Consider the following 27,977-nt stretch of genomic DNA (forward strand, 5'->3'; position numbering starts at 1 on the left):
CATCCTCCACTGTCAACAACATTTACCTTTGCCCGGCTACACCATTTTTATTAGAAGTATAATAATGAGATAACAAATAGTAGTTTAGTACTGACCAGTTACACACAGAGAGAGGAAAGATGTGATCCCTACTTTTCCAAGCAAATAGGGTGAAATTAATGAATTTAAACCAGACACTACCTTAGCCTTAAGTAAGATGGAAAAAAGACTGTACACCTCTACCCCGATATAACGCTGTCCTCGGGAGCCAAAAAAATCTTACCGCGTTATAGGTGAAACCGCATTATATCGAACTTGCTTTGATCCGCCAGAGTGCACCGCCCTGCCCCCTCTGCTTTACCGCAGAGCACTGCTTTACCGATTTATAATCGAATTAATGTTATATTGGGGTAGAGGTGTATTTGGCAAAGTCTACCCTGGCATTGGCTCATTAAAAGCTAGATAGATAATTTTTTTCAGACAAACTGATCGTACACTTCATCTTATTGGAAGATGCAATAGTTTTTAAATGCCATTTAGCTAACTCACTGTCAATTAATCAGATGTAGCAAGAACACTGATCTCTTTTTAAGCTGCAAGACAAAGGAGAGCATGGTCATGTTGACTGATATGCACTCAGCAATTCACCTGTTCAATCACTTCCTTTTCCCTGCAATGTATGCTGGTGTATTATTTTAAACTTTCACGATTCAACAACTCAACTCAGCTTTTAGTTGAACTATGTTTCTCATTGGTTCTGCTGCTACTGCTGCATTTGAGTTGGCCTCTCAAATCTGACCTTCTCTATGGAAAAAATTATCTTGTTCCTGTTCCACTTCCAGTTTTACCAGTCACTGTAGTCACTTTGAGTCACACTTTAATTGTTACATCAAACTTAGGCCCCCTTCCAAAAGAGATCAGGAATCGAGAAAAGAATAGCCTTTAAAAATGGCTACAACTAAACTTTTTCCTAAGCAGGTTTAGCCCACCAATATGCATGGGAATGGTGTGTGCTGGAATCAGCTTTTAAACATTGTTCAAGAAAGAGACAGGCACTACAGAGCAACTAAAACACAATTTGCAAACACAATTCTAACATGGCTCAACTCCATCAGTGCTCTTTAACTCTTTGAAATCAATTAAACTGAAACAATGATCAAATACAATATAACTTGATTTGAAGCCCACTTTCTATGGAACCCAACAAATCCTATGCACTAGGACAGTTATGGCTCGGTGTTTCTATACTAAAGTGATTATTCTTTACAGTTAAAATGAAAATACCAGTGAAAATACTCAGTGATATTTACCAACTGAATTCCCCTTCAGATCAAACAACATCAGTTGTTTATTTTTATTAGGACTTATTTCACTTCTTCCTCACTCTTGTTGCTGGTTTCCTTCATTTGGCCTCTCAATTTAAAGTGCACATTTCAGTGGATTTTATGTTGAGTTGTGATGAGGCCACTTGAAAAGGAGTCCCAAACTGCAACTGTCATGTGATTGGTTTAGCCAATCATAATCCATTCTTTAAAAAAAATAAGTTTATGTTTTAAAAGGATTATATAAATCTAACAGAAGACAAGTAGTAATCCTACAACTAATTGTAAATGCACAATCCTGGAAATACATTAGCCCCTCTTATTCACACTCAATATGTCCTTCAAGAAACAAGAAGATTAAACCATGTCTCATAAAATGTGTCACCCACCTTTTTCCTTGATCCTTTAAAAGCAACATTTAGCACCTGTTGTAATCAGATTCTTTTTATTTCTCTATATTCAAAAAACAGGTCAGTGAATTTGAGGCAAGCCTATTTGATGAACTAGTCCTTGAGACTTTATACAGAAGTTTAGCTACATTAGTTTAACACAAAGATTAACAGAAACATATAGGAATAAGTTTACTTTTTAAAAGATAATTTTTAATTTATACATGCAAAATAAAAGTTATACCAGAATTTGCCCAGATACCAATTTATTCTTTGTTATTCTTTCTATATATAAAGCATATGTACCCTTGCTGCAAACACACATTTTAAAAAGCCCAAATAATTCTACAATAAAGCCCAACATTACAGTAATTATTAAAGTATTGTAAGTTCTCATAGACTCATAGACTTTAAGGTCAGAAGGGACCAATATGGTCATCTAGTCTGACCTCCCGCATGATGCAGGCCACAAAAGCTGACCCCCCCACTTTCCCTTAACTCTGCTGTTGAAGTCTCCAGATCGTGATCTAAAGACTTCAAGTTGCAGAGAATATTCCAGCTTGCGACCCCTGCCCTATGCTGCGGAGGAAGGCGAAAAACCTCCAGGGCCACTGCCAATCTACCCTGGAGGAAAATTCCTTCCTGACCCCAAATATGGCGATCAGCAGAACCCCGAGCATACAGGCAAGATTCTCTAGCCAGACCCTCATTTTACCAGTGATGGCCGTTAATGCCTAATTGACTAAAATCATGTTATCCCATCAAACCATTCCCTCCATAAACTTATCTAGCCTAATCTTGAAACCAGAGAGATCTTTCGCCCCCACCGTTTCCCTCGGAAGGCTGTTCCAAAATTTCACCCCTCTGACGGTTAGAAACCTTCGTCTAATTTCAAGCCTAAATTTCCCCACGGCCAGTTTATATCCATTCGTTCTCGTGTCCACATTAGCACTGAGCTGAAATAATTCCTCTCCCTCCCTGGTATTTATCCCTTTGATATATTTAAAGAGAGCAATCATATCCCCCCTCAGCCTTCTTTTGGTTAGGCTAAACAAACCAAGCTCCTCGAGTCTCCTTTCATAGGAAAGGTTTTCCATTCCTCGGATCATCCTAGTGGCCCTTCTCTGTACCCGTTCCAGTTTGAAGTTGTGGTGTTTTGGACCATTACTACAGAATATTGTAGTATATTTTTATAAGGGAATGTGAAAGCTATTAAAAAGATTAAATGACATTTCTAAATCTAAAATGGAATCATGTATAAAACTATTTCAGAATGATTGTGATTACTCACGGCCTATACAAATGGAGTCATTGTGTCCATAACTCAGGTTTAAAACAAATATAAAAAAAACCCTACTTGGGCAGATCAGGTTCATGTTCATTAAAATATTTATTAAGTAAACTATGATTATAAAAATATCAGTATATTTAAGCGATATAATTGTTCACTATTCGCAAGTGAGTTAAATGCGCAATCCTTTATAATTATAAACTTTATTATAAAGGGACAATAGAACATACTGATAACTGATCAGTCAACAGCTGTTATTAAAATAGGTTTTTATCATGTGGTTTCTGACTGTGTTCTGGAATCAGTATATTGACATAACTGGTCCAATAAGAAGACATCTTCCTTAGGCCATTGTAAGACTCCTTTATAAATGACTTAATATTCATTAATTTTAAAACTAGACACTTTGATGTAGCCTCTAAAGGTGTCCTGGGGAGTCAATTTTCAAGTAATTCTTAATGTAAGCAGCAGATATCTGAGAAGGAAGCCCTCATCACCTAAGCAGGCCCTGCATGAATCATTTACAGAAGGAGGTGACGTGACACATTTCCGCATTTTCCTTGTTAGAGAGTCATTGACACCTTGTGATAGACACCTATATGGGGCAACAATAGAAGCAATCTGGTCTGCCACGTGCTGAATCCAACACCAGATCTCTTGGGGCACTGTCTAACTTCCCAGTGAAACTGGTTAGTTTAATCCCTAAAGATTAAAAAAGTGTCCAAGGGACCTGGGAAATGGAGGTGACAGCTGGTTGAAGCTCTTCACTTCTGCCTGACATCTGCCTTATAGGTAACACCCTAGTAACTAATCCATCTGCTAAACTTCCCAGTGTTAGCTGCTTCTGCTGCGTTATTTCGTTTCTCCCGTTTTCAGTGTGATGCTGATCCTGCTAATCAAGGATGCCATGTTCAGGTCACTTAAAGAAAGAATCTGGCACGTGTCTAGCAATTGGTTCAATGGGATATTAGTGGTATTTGGATCATACACCCTGATGTGTAGCCTAAACACAATTCTTCTCCCCTCATCAATTTGCTTTGTTATATTCAATACTTCATTAGCTCAAAGATGAGATGCATGGTGAAAAGAGAAGACAATCATAGGAAATAGTTCTCTTTCCCTTAACTGGTTCCATTTTAAAATGTTTGGGATAGAAGCATGAGTGTAATCAATACCTTTTAAAAATGTTTATTTTTAAACTAAAAGCAGATCAGAACATAGCCACAGATTGCGCTTCTGAGTATAAGCCAATAGTTTTATAAAAGGCACTTAAGAGTAGGTCTAAATGCTGTACAAAAACACTATATAAATACTGCAAATTCCAGATGCCAACCAGCCCATGCTGAATCTGTGTCCTGACCTTTATATAGCTATTGCAGACACAATGTCCCGAAGCCCCACACTTTTAAACTTGTATTGTATTTTGCATGGTAACACCGTAAGAGCCTGCCTGGGAGGAACAGCACTGTATGGGCACCAGGACTAGGCAGATTTCCTTAATAGTTATTCTTACTCTTACCTCTCATAAAATGATGCTCATTACAGAATAAGTCCAACATTTAATGTACTAGTGCAGAGCCAATGATAGGCTTTGTTTTTTGTCATTATTTATAGTTTTACTGAAGCACCCAATGTTACAGAAAAGGGCAACATGTCCCAAATAAGCTGCAGAGCAATCTAGCAACAATACTTACTTAAAAATAGTATACTGTTTGGTCTGTTATTAAAATACAGAAATGAGATCTTGAGCTTTGTTCTGATGGACACCACACTCAACCAATTTTGGTTTACATAGTTGGAGAGGTACTGCCCCCTTCCTGTCCCTTGTAGATTATATCTAAGGATTTTAGTAGCCCTCTCAATTTATGTTGTTTTTTAAAAAAATCTGTAATTCAACTTTCATAGAGGACTTGTGTGTGTGGGGGAGGGGGAATACAAAGATTACAATCAAATCTAATATAGAGAATCTGAAAGCTATGGAATCTATCCAGGACTATATCTAAGAATTTATATTGCCCCTATAACCACAGTTTTTGAGCACCTAACAAACACTGCTTTTATCTTCACAACAGTCCTGGGATGTGGGGAAATATTATCTTCATTTTACAGGTTTAGAGAAATTAAGGTCTAGAGCATCCGTGGCATAGCTGGGGATTGAACCCATATGTGCAGTGCAGTGCTTTAAAAGACCATTTTTATTTTCTTCAGCTGGAAAGGACAGACCTTTTAGCCCCCTATTAAGTGAGGAGAGTTGCAAAGCTCGAGAGGAGGGCAAGTAGCTAGGGCCAAGGGAAAGCTGCAGAAAAGTGTGTGTGTGGGGGGGGAAATCTACAGTAAATTAACTAAAATTTTCCCACGACCACCACTTGGCATGGATGCCTCAAAACACACAGCAGCATTTGTGAACTTCATTCTCAAGGCCATACTGAGAACTAAAAATCAGTAACTTTCTGGTGGCATAAGCTCCAGAAGGCAACATATAGGGACGGACCTATTCAAGGGACAGGTCCACCCAGTGCAAGAGAGTCAAAATCCAAACAGCTGTGCGCGTATAGGAATAAATTCTCCACCTTGAGGAGTGTTGCTCTCAACTCCTTCCAACATCAGGAGAAATTACTGTTGTCCTGGGTTAGACTCCACCCTCAGGTTGCCCCAAGGAAGAGGGGCAGAACAGGAATTAGACTGAGGTGGCTTTAGTGTGGATTCATGGGTTCAATTGCACCCCCAGAAATCAGGAAGCTCAGGCCCTGTGTCATGGTGGCTCTGCTCCCACCCACATCACTGTGCGATGTTATCAGAGTCATATGCTGCTTTGGATACCTGAAGGGTAAAATCTGCCAGAGGGAATTTGGGAGGTGGGGGTCGGGAGATGCCCCCATATGTCCCAGTGTCCAGGAAGCAGGTACACAGGGCCAGGATGCTGGGCTAAGGACAGGGCCTTTCCCCACTCTGAGCAGCTGGATCTGGATGTTGAGCAGAATGGCCTTCCGCAACACATACCGGGTGGGGTTCCTCTCACTGCCTTGTGTAACTGGGACTGGCCCTGGGGTGGCTGTGCAGAGTAAAGCAGGCCCTGTGCTGAGGCCTGGTGTACCCATTGAATCAGAAGGCTACACCTGCCACTGAATGAGATCCTTTATATTGATAAAAACAGGTGAAAACATCATCCTTGTTGATGGGACTGTGGAAAATAGGACTTCTTTGGAGGGTCCTAGTTCTAATCTCTCTCTGGTTGGATTCTGTTTTGAAACTGTCAGCCATGGAAAGTGATGTGGATTATATCATCCTATCATCTTTCATGGATGATTGTCAGCATGCTAAGTGCCACCCAAGACATAAGTATCAAAGCCCTCATTACTATATGTGATGTTTTTGCGTGTGAAGTCAGAAGAAGGGGATGCGGTTTGGTGACTGTTGCCTCTATATTAAAGGACACACACACACACAGCACAATGGAACAAGACAGGTCTCGTTCAACAATTATGTTCTCAAGAGGGTATCTAAGAGGAAGTTTCCAAGCAGCTATGAAATACATTTACAACTGTCCTTGAGAAAATACACTCCTTGTAATTCTCAAAAGCATGGCCATTATGTCCTGAAACTTGATTAGAACGCTGAAATCTTGCATGTTTTGCACACATATTAGACACATTAAACTACAAGACATTTGCTGTAGTGCACTGTGTTTTATTAGTGTTACACATGCAATACTGAATGAAAATAAATTCAAATATTAAGATTACATATTTTAATCAACCAAAGAGAGTTCAACACCTAGTGCATATAACAAAAATGTTTCATGCAATATCGTAAGTATACAGTTGTCACGGGTGCATATAGTTGTGAATCTGTAACTTTAAAAATGTATACAAGCTACCATTCATTGCACGAGACAAATCAACCCTTTAGTTTTAAGTAATGCTCCCATCTTTTACAGTCCTCCTATATAACTTGGATCTTCAGCATTTTATTGTACCTAACATAATACAAGCCACCTGGAAGCTTCTAAGAAGAGTGAATGTATCATTTGTAATACACTTAACAGCAAATATAGTGGATTTTTCAACATACAAATTATGAAAGATAAAATAAATGCCGTCTCTGCCTCTCAACAGAAATAAGTCTCCCAACCCTTCATAAACAGATTAAAGTGCCACCTATTGCATATTAAAAACACTTCCAGCGACTGTACCTACATTTAGAAGCTATAAATCCCTGAAAACAGGGGTTTAGAATGGAAATGCTGACAAAGCCTTAAATCTAATATCAGGAACATAGCAGTGCTAGAACCCTTCATCATTTACCTCAAAAGAGAGCAAGTGAATCAAGAGGCTTTAACTTTAACCATTTTAAAACACACAACTGACACCTCTACCATAACTACCAGAGTAATGGATACACAAACAGCAACAAAGCATGAGTTTAGTTTAAAAACTTGGTGTAGGACAACTTTTTTTAAAGCTATACGTGTAAATAAAACTCCAGTGCAGCAGTAAAAATATTAAGACAGCAGTTCTGTTTCATTTAAGATGCACTTAGTTAAAGAAAGCACATCCTTCCAGCAAAATAATGTAAGCTGGTTACTAATGAGCTCAGTTCTGTTTGGGTCCCCATTTGTAGAACCCTTTCAAATACAAGGCATCATTTTCATAGTTGGAAAATTACAACTAGTCTTGATTTACAGACAACAGCAATAGATGGAGTCATGTGTAATCTATGGATAATGCTACACTCATTGGTAGGTGGCAAAACCAAGCTCAACATACATACACACAGCAGCAAAAAGTAATACATCACTATTAAACAGTCTTATTGAATGGCAAGAAGTTCATTGGTTATTTACAACTCTAAAATATGGCCTTGATATTCATTCAAGAAAGTAGTTAAATACATTGCTAGTACCAGAGCTGTTTCAAAGGAATATTTCAAAGTACAGTACATATACTGATGAAGCTTCATGTTAATTTTTCAGAGAAAAGATCAATAAAAGTGTGTGGCTTGCCAGTGTTTTCATCTTTAGATTTTATAGTACTGAAAGATGGATTGTGCGGGGTAAGGTATTACAGATTCAAAAACTGTTAGAAGATGCTTTTATAGTGTTATCCTTAAGAGTAAAATCAACAGAAATTTCCTTGTGTCTTATACATGTATGGAATATTTTGTATGAAGTGTTTTGATTTGAAAATTTTGCATGGTCCATAAAATATTTTTACGGTGAAGATGTCCTTGAAAAATAACCTGTAAAAATTCCCAGAAAATGTGAATAATTTAAAAAAACCTATTTAAAACAGAAAAGCATGTGCATTTAATATCTTTCCAAAATTGAACCAAAAGTAACTCGTATCTTAAATTACACGAACACCGTACAAATATTTTTATAGTTGTACATGCTTCATTCTTCATATTTTAGTAAATGTACCTTTTTCTAAGCTAAATTTGTCTTTTTCTCCCTTTTTGTGATAAACTAGGAGAAACAAAAGGCGCTTTTATTCAGTTACAGATCAGATAAAGAACTAGATAGCACATTAAAAACTTCACTGAATTTCTTCACTAATGCACTAAAATTGATCTTTTTGCTACCTTTAATCTGCTTATCATTTCTGCTACGCAAATGTCAAATGATCTACTTTTAGCCAATTATGCATTTTGATATTCCACATTAACATTCTAATAGAAGTGATTTCAAAGGTTCTAAATACACTAATGTTTCATTTTAATAACTATAGATTGGCTTGCAGAAGTTTAAACTCATTGGGGAATATTTTCCTACTGGTTTGCTTGTGAAACTCCCATTGATATGTATAAGACAGTGATGAGAGAAGAAACCTTACAAACTTAGGATCACATAGCATCAGTGATTTTTGAAATTAATGCGGAGTTCAGCTTCAAATTCAATGGCACATTTCCCAGTATATATAAAAGTCATTAGCTTTAGCCAAACTACTCTAAAATGTTTGAGAATCTTTGTGGGAATACTAAATAATTAACATACAACCTTGTATGATTTCTAAATTAAAATCTCCTTCAAGTGCAAAAACTAACTCAGCAATAAATGAACTGTAACTTAATATGCTTTGGCACTTTGAATATATTACAATAAACTGAGTCATTTAGACTTAAGTAGACAAAAGAACATTCATATTAGTTTATGAGGTACAATACCTGATGAATCCTCAGGTGGTCTTAATAGCAACTACTTAGTGAATCAGGCCTTAATCCTGAAACATGATCTGCTAACGCAGAACATTACAACCAGGAGGGGTCCCACTGTAGTCACTGTGGCTCCGCCCAAGCACAATAGTTTATGCTAATGAATCCCAACACAGGGTCAGGACTTTCATACTTAACACTCTGGCACAATCAATCAATCAATCAATCAATCCTTTTCCCCATCCCAGGTACCGCCCCATGTCATTGTGGAGAATGCAAAGTAAAACAAGAAATAAAGTCAAGAAGTGAAAAGTTATTTACACTGTACAAAGAAATAATTTTCTTCTGAGTACAATGCAATGCTGTTGTAATATAGTTACATTGTCAAGAGCTCTCTGATACCAATGGTTTATCTCATAGGTGTCTAGAATCAGAACAATTCAAGATGGATTTATTCATTTTTGAAGTCTTAAACATGAAAAAAAAAGTCTCATTCTTTATAACAACAACAAAAATCAGAAGTTAATTTTAGGCTTTTTTCCTCCTCAGAAAAGCCCACCATATGAGAGTGTAAGAAAACTAAGCGCTTTACAAGAACAAATGGAGAAAGCAAAAAACAAAAATCCTGCCACCCTGCACACAAAATTTTCTTCCCAAACCAAGAATTTTAACTTCTTAAATCCAATGCTATTATATTCTCCTGCATAGGTTCTGATACACCTCAGAATTTCACAGTAACAGACAATCCACTTAAGACTTACAAGGCAATTAAAATAAAATAATTTAGTGGCTATTACTAAAGATTTTTTTCTTACACCATTGTTTCCCATTAGAAGTTGATTACTGTATTTAGCTGATGTGTGAAACAGTACACACTTTTGTACACATTATACGCAAATATAAATGATCAGATGCATGCTTATTCAAATACCTCTTCCATCAGCCTTAGTAAAAGCAGACCTTTAAAATGATTGAAAAGGAATACAGACCTCCTCTTTTTAGTTTTAAGTCTTTGTGAGAAATACTCCAGGCATGCCTAAGCAATACACCCTTTTCCTAGCAGCCTTGGAAATCAAAGGAAAGATGCATCACATGAAAAACCCAACTTGAGACTGAGTCACTTTAATTCTTCAGAATCATCTCTCTAAGTCAGTCTTCCTATTTCTCCTTCTGAACTTTTTTTTTACTGCTTTAGGATTTAAGTGAAAAAAATATTAAACTCTTTATCCAACACTTTCTTCAGTCCTACTTCTGATTCTATTAGCATTTTGTTTACACTATTTTAATGTATAAAAAGGCATGCAATAACTTTACACCAAAAACCCTGTATCGTAACTAGCTTATAACTTACTGATTTCAAAGTTCAATGTTCATTGTACACAAAATCCAGAATTTAAGTGTGAAAATAACTGATTGAAATACATGCCATTGTTGAACTGACATGACATTTTAAAACATTCTTAAAGTGTATTGTACAGGATATGGCATTTCCTCTTTGTTTCCACTGTTTCTCTCTAATAAATGCTGAGAATTAACTATATTGAAATATCACATTGCAACAATCCATATTCACATCCAGCAAAACGTACCATACAGACTTTAGCATGACACCCGTGATGGCATGCTATAATACCAAAGAGTGTGACTTTGCATAATAGTATATCAATAAGTAGTAAAAGTAGACATATGGTATCAAACCGCAACAGGGCTAGGAGTAAATTATCATGTAAAACAACTGAATGGACATTTTCAAAATGTATTATTTACAGTCCTGCAAGTCAAATATAGCTAAATGTAATTTCCAAAAAGGAATGTGAGAAATTCATCTACTATATCTCCTATTTGTTTTTGCAAAGTTCTTTAATAAACATAGCAGACTACTAGTTTTGACAGTCCCTGCTAGTATTTGGAGGACAAAATCCTGAATCTCTCAGAAGGGGAAAGGAGTGGACAATAGAACAAAAGTAGGAAATCAAAATGTGTACTGCAATGTCCTTCCATTAACACATTCAACAAAAAGAACCATGAAGTGTTATTGCCTTAGCTTTTGGAAAATTTGCCAGCTCTTCGAGAAGGTTCATATGGCACTCTGAGAATACTAGGAGTTTCCTCCATTACTCGTACAAGAAGATTGTCAATGTAGTCCTCAAGTTCACGGATATGGGTGTCTTTCTTCTTAAGTTGCTCTTTATGTTTCACCAGCTCCTGCAAGACCTCTTCATATGTAAGATTACGGTACCCTGCAGTGGCATCAAAAGGATTTCCATCCTATAAATGAAAAACATCACAAGATTTTAGTAGACATATGGGAGACAATCCAATATTGTGAATTAGTTGAGAGGTTATGAAACAGAAAGTCACTTATGATACTGTTCTCAAGCAGGGTACACCTCACATCCAGAAATAAGCTTCTCCCCATAGTAATATAATGCCCATAAAGTCATTGACCCACCAAGGGGAAGAAGCAAGACAGCCCTTGACTACTCAAACCTTACCACCACTATTTTGAGTTCTCTTTCTTTTATTGTTCATCTTTTGAGAGGACTACAGCAAAGAATGTATCTAGCTTTTTAATGACATCAGAACTCATCTGCCTCTAATGTTCCATTCTTGGCCTTCAGTGGCTCTCCAAGACCTGGCCTCAATATCTGCTTATTGTATATTAGAACTTCTTATTTTATATTTTGGATGAAGTTAAAAAGCTGCACAAGAGGCTGTCATAATTGCACAAGAGCACTTCTATAGAAAGGAGAACTACCAGAAGTTGAAAAAAAGCACGTGCGGCACACAATTCTAAATTAAGTAGTAAGAGAAACAAGAAGTGAGGTTTTTACTCACGAAAGCTTATGCCCAAATAAATCTGTTAGTCTTTAAGGTGCCACCAGACTCCTTGTTGTTTTTGTAGATACAGACTAACACGGCTACCCCCTGATACTTAACTTTCAGCAATGCTTTCTGATGATTCACTATGTGTAGAAGTATTAACAGAGATGGGTAAGTTTAATTCCCATAATAAAAGCAATGTATAATCCAGGAAACTATAACCCTGAATGCCTTATTTTCTACTGGGGGGGGGAAGAGAATATATAATTAAGAAAAGGATAATTAGCAAGAGTGGATTTATGAAAATAATAGCACTGTTAGATGTGTATAATAATTAGTTTAATCTAGTTCAGAGACTGGGACATTTAAAGATATAAAACATTTGATTAAGTAAAATAATCTAACCTCTCAAATCCTGAACCTTTCAGTTGAATATAAGGTGAAGTAATTCTTGCTTAGGAGATAATTTTTGTTTACATTTGAATCTTCTCATTAAAAATGATAAATCGGGCACAATCAGCAAGCACACTGAGTGGTAGATATATACAGAAGTAGCCTGCTTCACTCCTTTTCATTTCAGCACAGCTCAATATTTACACTTTGGCATCCATCTCATCATTAAAATATGCAGGTGGCCAAAGTTTTCAAGTAAGGCTAATTAAAAGTGATGGTGTATTGCAAATCAGTTGGAATGCTACAAGTTAACCAACCTCTCTCCATCAATTGTTTTCTGTTAGTAACTCTTAGCACTATTAAACATTTTAGGATTTCTGACTGATTCTGTAAGATTTAATTTCAGCTAAACATCAGTATTTAGTCACTAACAGTTAATTTGCTATCATCAATTTATAACACTAAAAAAAATCATCTATCATAGCAGATAACTTCTTCCACTTCATAAAAATACCTAAATTGGTGAAACTTACAAATCATTTAGTACCATATTTCCAATAATATGTACAGAATAGAAAGCGTTTCCAATTCTTGGTCATTCATGTATCTTGCACATTTTCTTCCACCCTGAGGAAGGCAATGTTTCTGTTTACAGTACTAATACTTCATACATATCAGAAAAAAATATTACTAAAGCTTCCATGTCTAAAAATAAAGGACTCGCTCAATTTTATATTTGGAAAACACCTAGATCCAGTATGCAATGATGTTTTTAACGATTAAATATTGTTTCCCAGAATGTTCTGTGTAATATGTATGTTTTAAGAAGTTTTCTTGCATTCTTTTTTCACAAGAATACCAAGCAGATATACAAGAAAATTCCAGCTAAAGAAAAAAAGATTCAACTATATATCAGTATGTTTTTAATACTTAAGGAAAGGACAATGCCAATAGTATGGGGATAACTCACATTTTGGTTTTAATTTTCCATTTGAATATTTAGGCAACACAGCATGTTAAAGGATTAAGGAATAATCTAATTTTTACTTTTCAAAAAATTTGCTACTAAAGATTTACTATGACATAATTATCTTATATAATTTAAATTTTAGCAAAAGATTTTAAATAGCAAAATATTTAAAGAAGGGTTGTCCTGGTAACCAAATTTATTGGGGGTACAAACTGACATCCACAGCAACTGAAGGAGAGCTACAGAGATAACATAAAGGCTAGGCATTCTCTGATCATCTCCCTATTGTTCTAATGAGGAATTTTGCTCTGGGAATATCATCTCAGCTGCTTTCACATCTTTTGTCCTACAGGCTTCATCTCCCTTTCAGTTCTTAATTAGGCCTTAAAGAGCTCAGGCTGCCCTTTCAACTGGCTACTGCTCCTGTTTAAACATTGCTTTCAGAGACAGGTGTTGGCACCAGAGTAAAAGATACACAAGCTTAATTGCTAAACACTACATCCAAGGGAAGAAAAAAAATGTAACTTGGTGGAGGCCTATTATTGCAGAATCTAATATAAATTACTTCAAATATCTTAACAATTATCATGAACATTAAATTTTTTCAAATAGTTTCATTCAAAAACTAAGGGGTATAAAGATAGTGTCTTCTCCTTTTAATTATATCTTGCATTAAATGAACACCACCTCAGAATCCTGCAACTGACATTTAGGATATTTGGTATTCCAAAGAAACATCACAACATCAAGGATTTCTTTTATTACCTTTAAATCCTTTAAATAAAATAATTCACATTATATTTCTTAAAAGAATTCTAACTATGTTTTTACCAACAATAAATTACATGATTTGGGGTAGTACATTTACAAGCACATAGAAACTGTAATTAAGGTTACTTTACAGACAATAGCTGCTAAGTTAAATCAATTTTTTGATGTTGCTTTTTGTCAGAGATTAAGTAACTGCCTGGTAGAATTTAGTTTACTATCTGATCAAAGGCAGCCTTCATACATTCTGACATCTCCCACCAGTTTCTTACATTATGAAAACTTGGGCATTTATTATGAAACATCAAAAGTTATTGCAAGTCATTTACATACTACAGTAAAATACAAACAGTATAAAGTCCTATCTGTCTATACAACTTATTTTTTTAAGAGGGAAAACAAACCCACTTTTAAAGATCTGATCTCCTTATAAAACAAATTCTAGCAAGATTATATTTTCTTTTATACAAAGAAATTGCATAGTAAATGTGTGGAATTTTTTTCTTTTTTATTTCTTAGTACACACTATATTTTTGCTATTTCTAGGGCCAAACAACCATTCCAAAGAATAACTTCAAAGTCTCTTTATTACAAGGCCTTATTGCTGCTCTTCATTTGTTATTTGTATTTCTAACCATATTTACTCATTTTCCTAAACCTGCGAATGACTTGCATTTTGATTAGCCCACTAAAAACTGTCCTTCATAAAGAATCATAGACTTTACAGATGGGAAAGACCTGTTAGGTCATCTAGTCCCGGGGTTCTCAAACTTCATTGCATTGAGACCCACTTCTCACAACAAAAATTACTGGGGGACTGAAGCCTGAACCCACCCAAATGGTGGCGGGGAATGGGGGGTAAGCAAAGCTGAAGCCTAAGGGCTTCAGCCCCAGGGAGGGGGCCTGTAACCTTAGCCCCGCCATTCAGGGCTGAAGCTCTCAGGCTTCGGCTTCTACCCTAGGCCCCAGCAAGTCTAAGCCAGCGCTGGCGACCCCATTAAAATGGGGTCGTAACCCACTTTTGGGTCCCAACTCACAGTTTGAGAACCACTGATCTAGTCGATCTAGTCCATCCCCTGCTAATGCAGGATTGTTTGCCAGGCGACACATTTTAGTGCTTTGTCCAAACTTATTTTAAAATGGCTGAAGCAAAAGGTGTCTCACTACTTCCCTTGGGAAGATCTATTCTACACTATAACTTCAGCGGTTATTCCAAATACTCTGCAAATTGGGTCTCTAAGTCTCTTTTCAGTTCCTTTGAATTAACCCAGTCTCCGACCAGGAAAGAAACTTTCGTTAAGAATTACTAGATAAAACAAGCAGGAAAGCTTTTAAAATTTTCACATTAGAAGTTAATAAAAACCGTATTTGGTTATTTAGTCCATTTCAGGCACCAAGTACGTAGAGAACTGATAGTTCTCCATTACACTGTCACTCACCCTTTTTTTCCTGAGGTCTTCAATGCTTGCAGGATTCATAGTAAAACTAGGAGAATAACAAAAAACAAAATATTATAGGTATGTACTCATCAACAAAAAACCACCATTTTGTACCTAATGTCAACATTACTAAAATAGCTTATATGAAATGTGGAAACATTCACATAATTTCTTGACTTCAAATATGTTTAAGAAAGACACAAAATCAAAGATAATTTTCATAAAACAATATGTAAGCAACGTTTCTAAAACTTGTAAATATATTAGAGTTAAAATCATGATATTATAATTATACTGACCATTAAACACAGAAATGAAGGATTTGGGAAGATGGTTCCAAATGGTAATTCAACAATTTGCCCTGCGGTAGCATACAAAATGCATTTTTTGGAACTTTATAATTTTAGATCAAGTTAAAACTCACATTTGCATTTTTTGAAATCATGTTTTCTACTCTAAACATACATGAAATTGCTATAATTTTTCATTGAAAAATAGAAAAAAAGCCTTTTAAAGATTGTTGTTTTATTTTGTTTTTTGGTAAGTGATTCAACTGTTCAACTGATAGCCCTGGAAATTCAGGTTCTCTATGGACACAGACCAGGTAAACTTCAGATAATGAAAGTCACAGTTTGCACATACTACACTGTCATTATGCTTCAACTCTGACCTGAGAAAGATCATCTCTAGGGGTGAGATGCTAATACAATTTCAATGTCCACTTGGTCATATATCTCTAGACTGAAATGGTCATTACAAAGGTACCAATAAGTGCCAGTTTCTCTGGTGTCTTTTTATTGGAGATTTGCTTTTCAGAAACTCAGTTGAAATCACTAGCTTATTTCATAGGTCGAAAAAACCATCTCACATTAACAATGCTTACTCTCTACCAGATCTAACATGGGGCAATTTTTTTTGTCCTTCCAGTTTTACGCTACTTGTCTAGCTTTTCTTCCTCTCTCAACACTACTGCTGCTAGTTTTATTCTGATCCAGTTCTTTTAGCTCCTCACCCCTCTTGCTCAATTTTCCAAAATCCCCATTAGTAAACCCCACAGAACTTCTTGCAGCCCATTGCTTTCATTTAGCACATGCCTCAAACTCCCCTACTCCCTGCAGCAGTCATAGACAAGAATTTTTGGTGATCCAACAGTGCTCGCACATTTAGAATGCTTTGGTTACAATGTATTAATCAAAATTAAGTAAGTATTTAACATCGGACAGTATATACTGCATTTATCTGTTTTTATATGAATCAAACTAAAGGACAAGGTACAAATATAAACAGCAACTTGCTTTAAAAGAAGCATAATAAGATCAATAAATAACCATTCAAACCTATTAAATTATTCACATATAAAAACATAGCTATTTAAAAATTTTCCCAAATTAACTGAGACAATAGACTGCTGATATGGATAATACTAAAGTTGCCATTGTCAAAGTGGCAGGCATGTATGTATATAATTTTCTAAATATATTTTCATTTTCAGAACCAATGCATCTGTGTCCTTTTATACTTGTTAAAAATGATTACTGAAATAACATTTACTCTCTGGAAAATGGGTTCAGATTCTGGATTATAGTAATAAATTATGTTTATTTGACAGCATTATTTTTAGTCCCTATATTATATATCACAAAATCTACTATTTGGTATGACTGTAAGGGTTATATATAGCCCAAGAGCACACATGTACTGAAAGTGCTGAGGCTGAAGCTTGCAGGCAGAGTTTTTGAAAAGGGGCCCTTCTCAAAACTTGCTTACATGTAACCTGTATCAAACCATTCTGATCAATCCAAAACCTTCTTGGCTCATGAGTAATGAATTCACCTTTAATTTTTAAAAGGAATAAGAAAAAAAAATCTCAGTAGCATAGTACTCATGAATACATTAAACAAGCTGGTGCATGAAGAAGGAAAATTAAATTTGGTAATGAAACATTTCAATTTCAGGCTACTGAAAGGTTATTACAAGCATCTGAAAGAACAATTTTAAAGTTATGAAAACACTGTACAGCATTTTTAGTTTTATGTAAAAAAATTAACCTAAAATAATTAATGGCTATTTTGTTGCTCTCCATTGCTTCCTTTGCTAAACCTATAAACCTCTGATCATATATGTAGATGATATGGAAGAGTGGAATGGGTATATTTTATATATAGGCTTGGAAGGATTAGATTTTTATTGGTAAATGTTGGTAAATGTCAATTTCACTATACACACACAGTGGAAGAAGTATTTCCATCTATAAACAACAGAAATTCACAGCTAGACAAAGTAAGAAAAAATGCTGCTTGAAAACTTATTAGAGTTTGATTAAGATTTACTTTGTATATTTTGACAGTTGATGTTGACAACCTGTGTTTTAATAGTTATAAAGTTTCAACTTTTTGAATCTCAATATCAACTGTCATTAAATAATTATTGTCTATTGCCCTCCCCCCATAATTTCCTGCAATGGTGAAAATTAAAATTGATACAAAATGAAAAAAATGTTTAAAAAGTGATATAATACATCCAAATTATATTTAAAAAAAACATTGAATTCTCCCAAGCCTATTTATGTAGCAAGTATTTTGCAATTATACAGCAATTACAGGCCAAATGAGCTCTAGGAAAGTTTGATCTTTGGTTTATACTGAAGCCCAGTGAACCAACTGCAATATTTAGAATATTACATAAAGATTGGATTACATGAACAGTCACAATTGTGAGGGAAAAGGTGTCTGAGAAATCAAGTTCTGGTTAATTTCTATGATACCTGCTTGTACAGTGATCTGAGGCATTCTGTCCTGTTCACTAGAGAACAGTTTTGAATGAGGGGCCTCTTTCATCAGGTATTGTCTACAAATCTAAAGGCAGGAACCCTCCCACAAGGTCTGCCTTTTAGTCTCACACTGATGTGTCAAACACATGATGAACTTACTCATTCATGGGTGCCTTTTGTGATCTGTTCTGAGGACAAAAAAATGAGTTAACTGAACTGGATCAAATTAGCTCGGTGAAAACCAAGAATGTCTTTATTTAACGAAGTGTGGCGTTAATTTGGGATACCTTTCTTTTGGGACTGTTTCCTCATGTCAGACAAGATACAGAATAATACAATGACTGCTCAACTGAGTTTCTGAAAGGTTAAGGAAGCAAGATCTTTTATAGCACTGAACCACTTAAACGTTCCTGTGAAACAAGTTCTGAGATACCCACTCTTCTTTATCTGCTATTATGGAAGAGTAACAGTCACTGTACATGAAATCTGTATTTTGAAATTAGAAATGTAAACTATTGGGAGTACTGACTTTTTTAAAACTGAAAAATGTGCACACTTACTATGACACTGTGGGCATCTTAATTCCATCTACAAAATTAGCAAGTGTTATGTTTGGTATGCAGTTAGCTGCAACTGCACACAAATATGATTACAAATGAAACACACACTATTCAAGTTTTAAGACATAAGTGGGAAATATTCTCCTTCCGAATGAAGCAGGAAGAAACAGGTGCTCTGAAACCTTGTAATTTTTGTTTTAAATGAGAAGGTCTAACTAACTAACTTGGGAGCTCCATGGTCTCGTTGAGCCTAGCATGGTTTCCTGCCAGCTCTTCCAACCTGAGGTGAGCCTGAGCAGTTCCAGACTCTCGCAGCTGTACTCATAACTCACGGACTGAGAACCCTAGAATATCTTTAAAATTGCAAATATAGGTTTTTCTGCATGTGTTGTGTATTTGAAGTTACTGGGGTCTTTTTGTTTCTTTTGTTTCATAATGCTACACCCTTAACTTTAATTTATTATCGTATTTGACTATAATTATGTAAAAACAAACAAAATGACATACTCCTTTACACTATATATAAATACTGTATTGATCATAAGCCTTTCCATCTCTTCAGGAAAATTCTTAACTACACAAGGCCATTCGGATTTTTGAATTGCAGTCACCGATGTAACCAATGCAACATGTTTCTATATAATATGTATATCTGACTGATGAAAGAACAAAGTATATCAGTTTTGCTGTTCTTCTAATGGTAGCAGTACACAACATAGCCAAAATAGTTAAGGTCCTATCCTTATTTTTCCCAGGGTTTGATAAATTGGCAGTGAAGTTTTTCTGTGGAAACATAACAAAAATATGTTCACAGCTTGGAAGCATTTTTTCTGTTTGTTTTTAAAGTGCGGTTCCACTGTCAAAAGTGACTATAAAAATTAGCATTGTGGTATTTTATATTTATTGTTTCTCATTTACTTCAAAACTAAATTTGCTCAGTTTACAAGTCAAAAGATGTGTCTTTTCTAATTAAACAACTCTGCTAACTCATCTTGGGAACCAAAAGTCAAATTGGTTCTTTCTGGCTCACACGTCACCACCCTCAAAACTGTGTTGTGTATATGCACGGTTACTATTTCACAAAATGCATTTTGTCCGTATTGGCTATTAGAAAGGCATTCCGCTGCTCACATGCAAAGTAAAAATCAATTTTAATAGGATTTTGCAGCTCCACAAACAACCATTCCAGAAGGCAGGGTACTATTGCTCAGTCACCGCATGCATGATCCGAATGTAAATTATCTATTAAGTTTAGCAGGAATAGTATGCAAAGTGTAATGTAAAATTGCCATTATAACCCAAAATGACTAAGATATTAAAATAAGCTTCATTAAGATGACATTGGGCCCAAAGACACCTAAGAAAAAAAAAAAAGAGATAATTGGTAGATCAGCTGACTTCTGCTGCTACTAAACAGTGCTTATTTATTCCTCTGTTGTTTTTTAGCACCTTGATCCATGTAGCTCCTTTAACTCCCATCCTGTGTGGTAAAATAACCTCCACCTCTTCTTTCAAATCCCTCCCGTGTAATACACTACTCCTATGAAGTGTTTTCAATGACAATCCACCCAACAATCTGCCACAAACATGGTACCTCCACCTTAAGACCTAATCTACACTTAATAAGTTTTTCTGGTAGAACTATGTTAGTAAGGGATGGTTTTTTTTAAATTAGCTTAGTTATGCCAGTAAAAGCTCTAGTGTAGACACAGTTATACTAGAATAAGGTGCTTTGCACCAGTAATGCTTATTGTGCTTCATTAACCAGAATAAGATATACCAGCATAAATATTTTTATACTGGTATAATGGCATCTTCACTAGGATTTTGTTGGGGTTTTTTTTGCCACTTTAAGTACGTCAGCATAGTTAAAGTGGAAAAGCTTTTAACTGTAGACAAGGCTTTAGTATTTGTGTGTCAGAATGGTGTTATTCCAATTAATTTTTTTATGGGATTATTTATGAGAGTAAAGTTAGGCTATGTCTACACTGCACTTTTGTTGGTAAAACTTTTGGTTGGGGTGTGGAAAAAAACAAAACAAAACAAAAAAAAAACCCCACACCCCAACCAACAAAAGTTTTACTGATGAAAAGCGCTGGTGAGGACAGCGCTTTCTTGGCAAGAGACGCTCTCCCGCCGACAAAGCTACCGCCCCTTGTTGGGGGTGGTTTTATTTTGTTGGCAGGAGAGCTCTCTCCTGGCGACAAAGAGCGGCTATACCGCGTACCTTACAGCAGCACGGCTGTAGTGGCACAGCTGTGCGGCTGTAAGGTGTGCAGTGTAGATATAACCTTAGACATATACGTAAGTGTTTGCAGGATTAGGATCTTAGAACGCAAGAACTTTGAGGCAGGGGCCACATTTTTCTCTATGAATGTATAATGCAAAGCATTCTGATGACACTCAAATGAGAAAAAATGATGAAGTGTTTTTTCCTAGGGGTGAGAGATCACAATTAATAAAAGGGGAAAAGTACAAAAGATTGTTAAAACACAATAAGGGCTTTGCTTTCATCATCAAAGCAACAAAATATTGTGATGTTTGAAATGGTTGTCACTGCCCTGAGCTGTGCAAACTTTTGATGTAGAAGGAGTTTCAGACGAGCCCTACATGCTACATGTACAGTATTTAAGCACAATGGTGAGAAACAGACACTTAATCCACAGAACATTAAGGAAGCTCTTGTTCCTATTTTGTCCATCACCCTAAAGGAATCAAGGCATTTTACACCCCTTCCATGACTCCAGATTGCCAGAACCACGTCCAACAACTGCACACACTGCCTACAGCATGCTCTCGTCCCAATTTTCCACTGCTAGCCATATCGTCAGACTCTACATCCAGGTCCCATGCTGGCTTCCTTGAATGTTCCATGCCTGGTCTCTCAATGCAAACACCCCTTTATCAGTTCTACTCTCCAGAAGAGAGGTCATGACTTAGCACAAGGGAAGTAAATCATGTCAGCAGAACAGGCCAATGAGGAGAGCAAAATCAGCTGCCGTGAAATGGTGCAGGAAGAGACATATTCCAATCAAGAGACCTGTCCAACATCCAAATGCCAGAAACCCAAGCTCCCTCCTGAGCACAGAAAATTCTACCTAGCATAGTAATTAGCCAATTCCCCCATGTCACTCACCTGGGAATCAGCTAGCTTCCTAAGGGTTATATTATTTATATCTGTTATTTTTATCGGGTTAATTCAGACCCTTTATTTTACTGCAACTATTTTTTAGAATCTAAATTTTATTAAATAGTAAAACCTGTTTGAATTTCCTGGCTTTTATTACTTTGACTTCAACTTTAACTTATTTGAAGTCACAGCTGAAACTCCCCTTAACTCCTGTCACAATGAAAAAAAGTGACTAGGAAAAAAAATGATATAAGCTAAGACAGACAGAGTTACCATAGTTATGATTTTATTGGTTGTCTTGGTTTGCATCACGACCATAAAAATATATTATTTTATACTTAATTTATCATGTGTGTATGATTTTTCCACCAGTTAAATACATTTATTTAATCACATAAAATACCTAATTTTCCTTCCAATACAGCCACCTGGAAAGAGTTAGTAAGTTTGGTGGTTGTACATTACTTGAATAGTCCTTTCTAAGTTGCTCTGATCAGTTTAATGATTGAGACTTATGTTCTTGAAGATTTATGATGGTAAACAAATAAAACATTAGATGTATTGGCTGTTTAAATACTTGGTTTCTAAATATCTAGAGATTAAAACAATGTTTTTAAAAAACTGCTATACAACTAATTTCAAAATATTACAGCTGGAGCAGTTTACTTTAGCACTGTAATGAGTATGTGGCAAACACTTCTAACATACTGTATGTAAATCATATTTCCCCTAAGGAGCAAGAGCTTTTTAGATACTCATCTTTCACTATTCAGATTAATTATACAATCACTACTGTGTATAACTTTTCAGTATAAAGTATGTATTTACATTAGTCTTTACTATTCAAAGTATTAAAATCTTCTTGGTTAATGTAATATCAACACAGCTCAGTGAGTATTTTCATCATATGTTATACAATGCCCATTTTACAGGTAATTTGCAAGTTACACCAATTCATTTTTTTACTTTACTTAACATGGGCATTTTTAAGTTAAAGTAGATCACTCTTATCCAAAATCTTTGGACTGTGGAATGTTTTTTTACTCAGAAGTGATGCACCTTTCAGGTTTCTTTCTTTTCTCTTTTTTTAAAATAAGTTTAATGAACTTGAAATTAACTGTACATTTATTTTCATGAAAATATACATGAATATAATCCTACTACCAACATACGATAGGGGGAAAAAAAGGAATAAATGTAAATGATATAGTTAATGACACTAAAGTTCCTTCAAATATTACCAGCCATAGCAGGCTAGTAATGCAGATACCACTTCCTAGGGAGAATTACAGTGCAATATGGCACCTATGGAAGGATGAATTGGGCACATTATTGCGATCTACTTTCCAATGAGTTTCTGGTGAACCATGTTTTGGGATTCACTGCTATATAAATTGTCCTGCCACAAAGCAATCATCCAGGGCCTTCCGGAGTTTGTGCAAAAATAATACCAGGAATTTTTGTGGTTGCCATCCTTCTATTTTGTTAACATTTCTATGAATTTGCATGCTAAGGAGTTAAGAAAATAGTTAATAACATATCTTGGATGGAAGACACTTTTTGTTGCATCTCATCCTCCATCTATATGTTTTTTATATGGACCCTGATTCTACAATAAGCTACGCACGAGCAGACTCTTGCATTCTTATGGAGCTCCAGTAAAGTCAGTGTGAGGCTCCCTGAGGATTCAAGGAGTCTTGTACACAGAGCTCATTGCAGAATTGGGGCCTTAGACTGTAAACCCTTCAAGGCAGGAACCTTTTCCTCATATTTGAAGAGCACTTACTATATAACTGATTTAGGGTATATCTACACAGGCGATGTTAAGCGCTGCAGCAGCAGCGCTTTAACATGGCTGTGTAGTCACGGCTCCAGCACTGGGAGAGCTCTGGAGCTCTCTCCCAGCGCGCTGTAATAAGAGGAGGAATATTCCACGAGAGGAATAGCTACCAGCGCTGGAGCCAAGACTGTCTACACTGCCACTTCGCAGTGCTGAAACTTGCATCGCTCAGGAGTGTGTTTTTTACACCCCTGAGTGAAGAAAGTTTCAGCGCTTTAAGTGGCAGTGTAGTCAAGGCTTAAGTGCTATACCAATCATGTTAATAATAAAACTTTATATTTACATAGAAATTTTCATGCAGAGAACCCAAAGAACTTTGCAAAACTTAGACCACACGTCACCCTCTCAACGAGGGGTTAGACTAATTTTAAAGATTGGTGAACTGTGGAAAAGTGGTTGTGACTTGTCCTGAGTCACATAATAAATATTCTCCACAGATCGGATAACAGAACCTAGACCCTTTGGTGTTCTAACCAATAAACCACAAATGTTCTCAGATATTGGACTTAATCTGATCCATTGTACTAAACAACTGTCAGCTGTTAAACTGAGTTTCTATCACAACTAACAGCCTGCCTATTCATGTATAAAAGAAAAGAGTGGCTGCTGAATAGAGGCAGAGAGAAAAACAGACTGAGGTGGAAGTGAAATATAGGTCAAGAACTTTTCTTAGTAACTTAGAAAACTCCAAATAAATACTTTTTAGGGATTAATATTAATGCAAACTGCAATAATACGTCTTTTAAAAGAAGTACAATTTATGTGATTTGAAATTACATTTTTTCTTTTGAAAAAGCGCAACCATGAAATATAATTATTTTATAAAACCTTACTGGAGGTGGCTTTGTTATATTTATAAACAAAAGGTAAAGGACATAATTCTCCACATGTGTGCAAAGAAAATAAAAAGTAAGTGTAAAATGCCAATTGAGAATGGTAGTTTTACTCCTACTTTGCACATGTGTAAATTGCAGCAGAAGTTACATGGCAGTGAAGAATCAGTTCTACAGTGGGTTGAAGGCAGATCCGAGATGCATAATGGGGCTGACAGTGCTGAAAGAAGAACAAGTGTGGTATGCCATGCACAGGGGCCCTGCTGGGATGATGGCTTAAACTCTCTCAGGCCTGGTCTACACTAAAAAGTTAGGTCAAGCCAGCTACGTCACACCCCGAGCAATGTAGTTAAGTCAACCTAACCTTTGGGGTATACAATGCTACTTTGAAGGAAAAATTCTTCTGCTGACCTAGCTATCACCTCTTGGGAAGGTGGATTACCTATATCAATGGGAGAACCTTTGGCATAGGTAGTGTCTATACCAGAGGTCTCAAACTCAAATGACCACTCCAGGGTGGCAGCACCTCACTGAAGAGAGAGGCTCAGGACTAGGGCAGAAGGGCAGGGAAAGGGCAGCCTGCCCTGGCCCTAGTGAAGAGGGACACTAGGACCTGCCGGAAGCCGGCAGCCTGCAGAGTGGAGCTGATTCAACGTGTGCTGCAGGTTCCAGGCTCCGAGGCAGTGAGGAGGCAGCAAGTGGGTGCCGGGAGACACTCCGGGGTGGCGAGGGGGGGTGGCAGGTGCCCCAAACATTGGGGAGCAGCGCACGGGGAGCTTAACAGGCACAGAAAATAACTGGGGGGGGGGTGAGGGGAGTTTGGTGGCGACAGGAAGTAACGGGGGGGGGCGCGTGGGGAGCTCCACGGGCTGCAGGGAAGAGCTCCGCGGGCCGCGTGTTTGAGACCCCTGGTCTATACTGAAGCACTGCAGTGGTGCAGCTGCGCCACTGTACTTTTTAAGGGTAGACAAGCCCTTAGAGGCAGTTTCAAATATAAGTACCTTAAAATAAGTTAACTTGCACTTTGAATACAACCACTAGATGTAAGCACCACTATCTCCAGATTACTACAGTATTAATCATGCAAGTGCAATAATTGAATAATTGCACAGGGATTAAAAAACTATTTGAACCTCAAATATAAAGCTGCAGTGATTCTGTACTATATGCCAGACTGACTTTTATTACAGTTTCTATAAGCAAAATTGGCTAATGACAATAACCTTAAATAAAAAGGGAATATTTCTAAGCATTTAAATATTTTTCTTTTTATTAGGCATTTTTATACCAAGCTAAGACATCAAGTTTTGAACAGATGGTGCTCTAGCTAAATGATTAATGATGTTTCATCCTCAAGAGATGTACTATGGATCATTCAGGTCACTCTAGTTTAGGTTGTGTAAGCACTTGAATTATAAGGCACAAATTCAGGGATCTATAACTCAGCTGGAAAAATTCACTCCAGATTGAAATTAGGTATTTAAAGTCTCAAGTTCAAGAACTATTTCTGAAGACTTAAGAACTAGGTCTATTATTAATTTATTTTTACATCAGTGAGAAAAAAAAAGAGAGAAGTTTATCAGTTTTAGATTCTTTGTGCATTGGTTTAAATTAAAAAACAACTTCACTTGAATAAATGAAATTTGAGAAAATAATCTAAAGCAATTACAATTTTTTAAAGACTTGAATAGCCAATGCATTCTGCTTTGAGTGGAGTCTACTATATATGCGCAGGAACTGAATTTCAAAGGATTTTATATGCCTTAATATGCATTTACAAGACAGTAAAAGCTTGTAAAAATCTTGTAATTATTTAGTAGCATGAACTTTAAGCACCATCAGTATTTATAAAATAGATATTCTAATCAAAGATATCTGATTCGTTTACTCAAGTCAACACCAAATCACTGTTCCAATCCAGCATATATAGCGACCCAATCATTGAAGAGTTGCTTTGTGATGGCCTGGGGGTTGGTGGTTTCAGCCCTGTTCAGAGTTCATTCATGTTCACATCACAAAACCTCAATCACAGCTGGTAAGTTCAGCGCAAATGTCAAGACAGAGACATGATGGAGATGTAACTACTCTCTCACCACAAGGGATGATCCTTCCAGATCAGAGATTAAGCACATTGGCAGGGTGGGAATCCTGTACTACTCCTGCAAGGACTGTACTTGTTCTGTGCTTCAGAAAAAGGTCAGACTGGTGCCTTACATACTGAATTCACAGTTCATATTAAAATTCTATAATATAATACACTGACTCATTCTATCATTTTCATAATATTCTCAATAGGTTAGGAGATCAAACTGGTAATCTCATTTAACTAGAAATATGGCAATTTAGCTATAATCTCATGAATACCAGCAGAGGAAAGTGAAGAAAATAAATAAAAAGTCATCCAAGTTAAAGTTAATACAGTAACAATGTATGCAGCTGCTAACAGAGAAGAAATTTTAAAAATTCAGGAAAAAGAAATAAAAATTCAGAACAGTGTAGCCTACACACCTATGCTTTGTGAATGATTGACAAAAGACAAATACGTTAAGCGAGACTTCATTACTGCAGCAGGCACAATAATGGGTTTTCTGGAAGCAGGATCTCCTAAACAAAGTGGAGGAAGGAAAGCAGCTAAGAAGAGAGATGCATTGTAACCTTTAAAAGGAATAAGCAACATTGCACTCCTTTGCACCTTTCCTGTAATGGGCTCTGTGCAAGAGCAGGGGTCCACGCACATGGAGCTTATTGCAGAAAGAGAGCCCTAGTGCATCATGCTTAAAGGCGAAATTGAGAAGTAACAGTGACACATACGAAACTTTAATGAAATTTTAAAGCCTGAAAATATACTATGTGCTGCTCTTTGTCCTCAGTTCAGTATGTTCTGGTCCCTTTGATGCTCTCAAAATTCCTGTAATTTTTGTGCCATCTGATTCTCAAATGTTACGTTCTGTGAAATAGCATCTGAAAATGAAGAGATGGCAAGAGCTGTTTGGTGAGAATACCGTGATGAGAGCTCAGGAAGACAGGAGCAATGCAAAAATCTATGTTATTTCAGACTTTCACAATTAATTGAAGTATTTCTAAAGAGAAAGTCGTCATCATCATTACTAACAGCAGACACCCAGGGCTGACTGTTAAGCATGATGAGCATGCACAACCATTGAGATTCACTGAAGGGACAAACACTGTCAAATCTGGGAATCAGAGTAGCAGCCGTGTTAGTCTGTATCCGCAAAAAGAACAGGAGTACTTGTGGCACCTTAGAGACTAACAAATTTATTAGAGCATAAGCTTTCGTGGGCTACAACCCACTTCTTCGG

The 27,977-nt window shown here is 36.4% G+C and overlaps 1 protein-coding gene across 1 annotated transcript in view; it reads right to left on the reverse strand.

Moving 5' to 3' along the window:
• Positions 1-6,680: 6,680 nt before the first annotated feature.
• The window catches only part of RAB11FIP2 (RAB11 family interacting protein 2), a 43,516-nt gene continuing 22,219 nt past the window's right edge, over positions 6,681-27,977 (reverse strand). The window contains exons 4-5 of the mRNA XM_024206236.3: positions 15,525-15,570; positions 6,681-11,399 (exon numbers count right to left, since the gene is read on the reverse strand). Of these exons, the coding sequence (XP_024062004.1) occupies positions 11,172-11,399; positions 15,525-15,570 (274 nt within the window). The 3' untranslated portion in view covers positions 6,681-11,171. The remainder of the gene's footprint in view (positions 11,400-15,524; positions 15,571-27,977) is intronic.

This window comes from Terrapene carolina, unplaced genomic scaffold (assembly GCF_002925995.2).
Source record: "Terrapene carolina triunguis isolate 2854851 unplaced genomic scaffold, T_m_triunguis-2.0 Scaffold95, whole genome shotgun sequence".
Lineage (NCBI taxonomy): Eukaryota > Metazoa > Chordata > Testudines > Emydidae > Terrapene > Terrapene triunguis.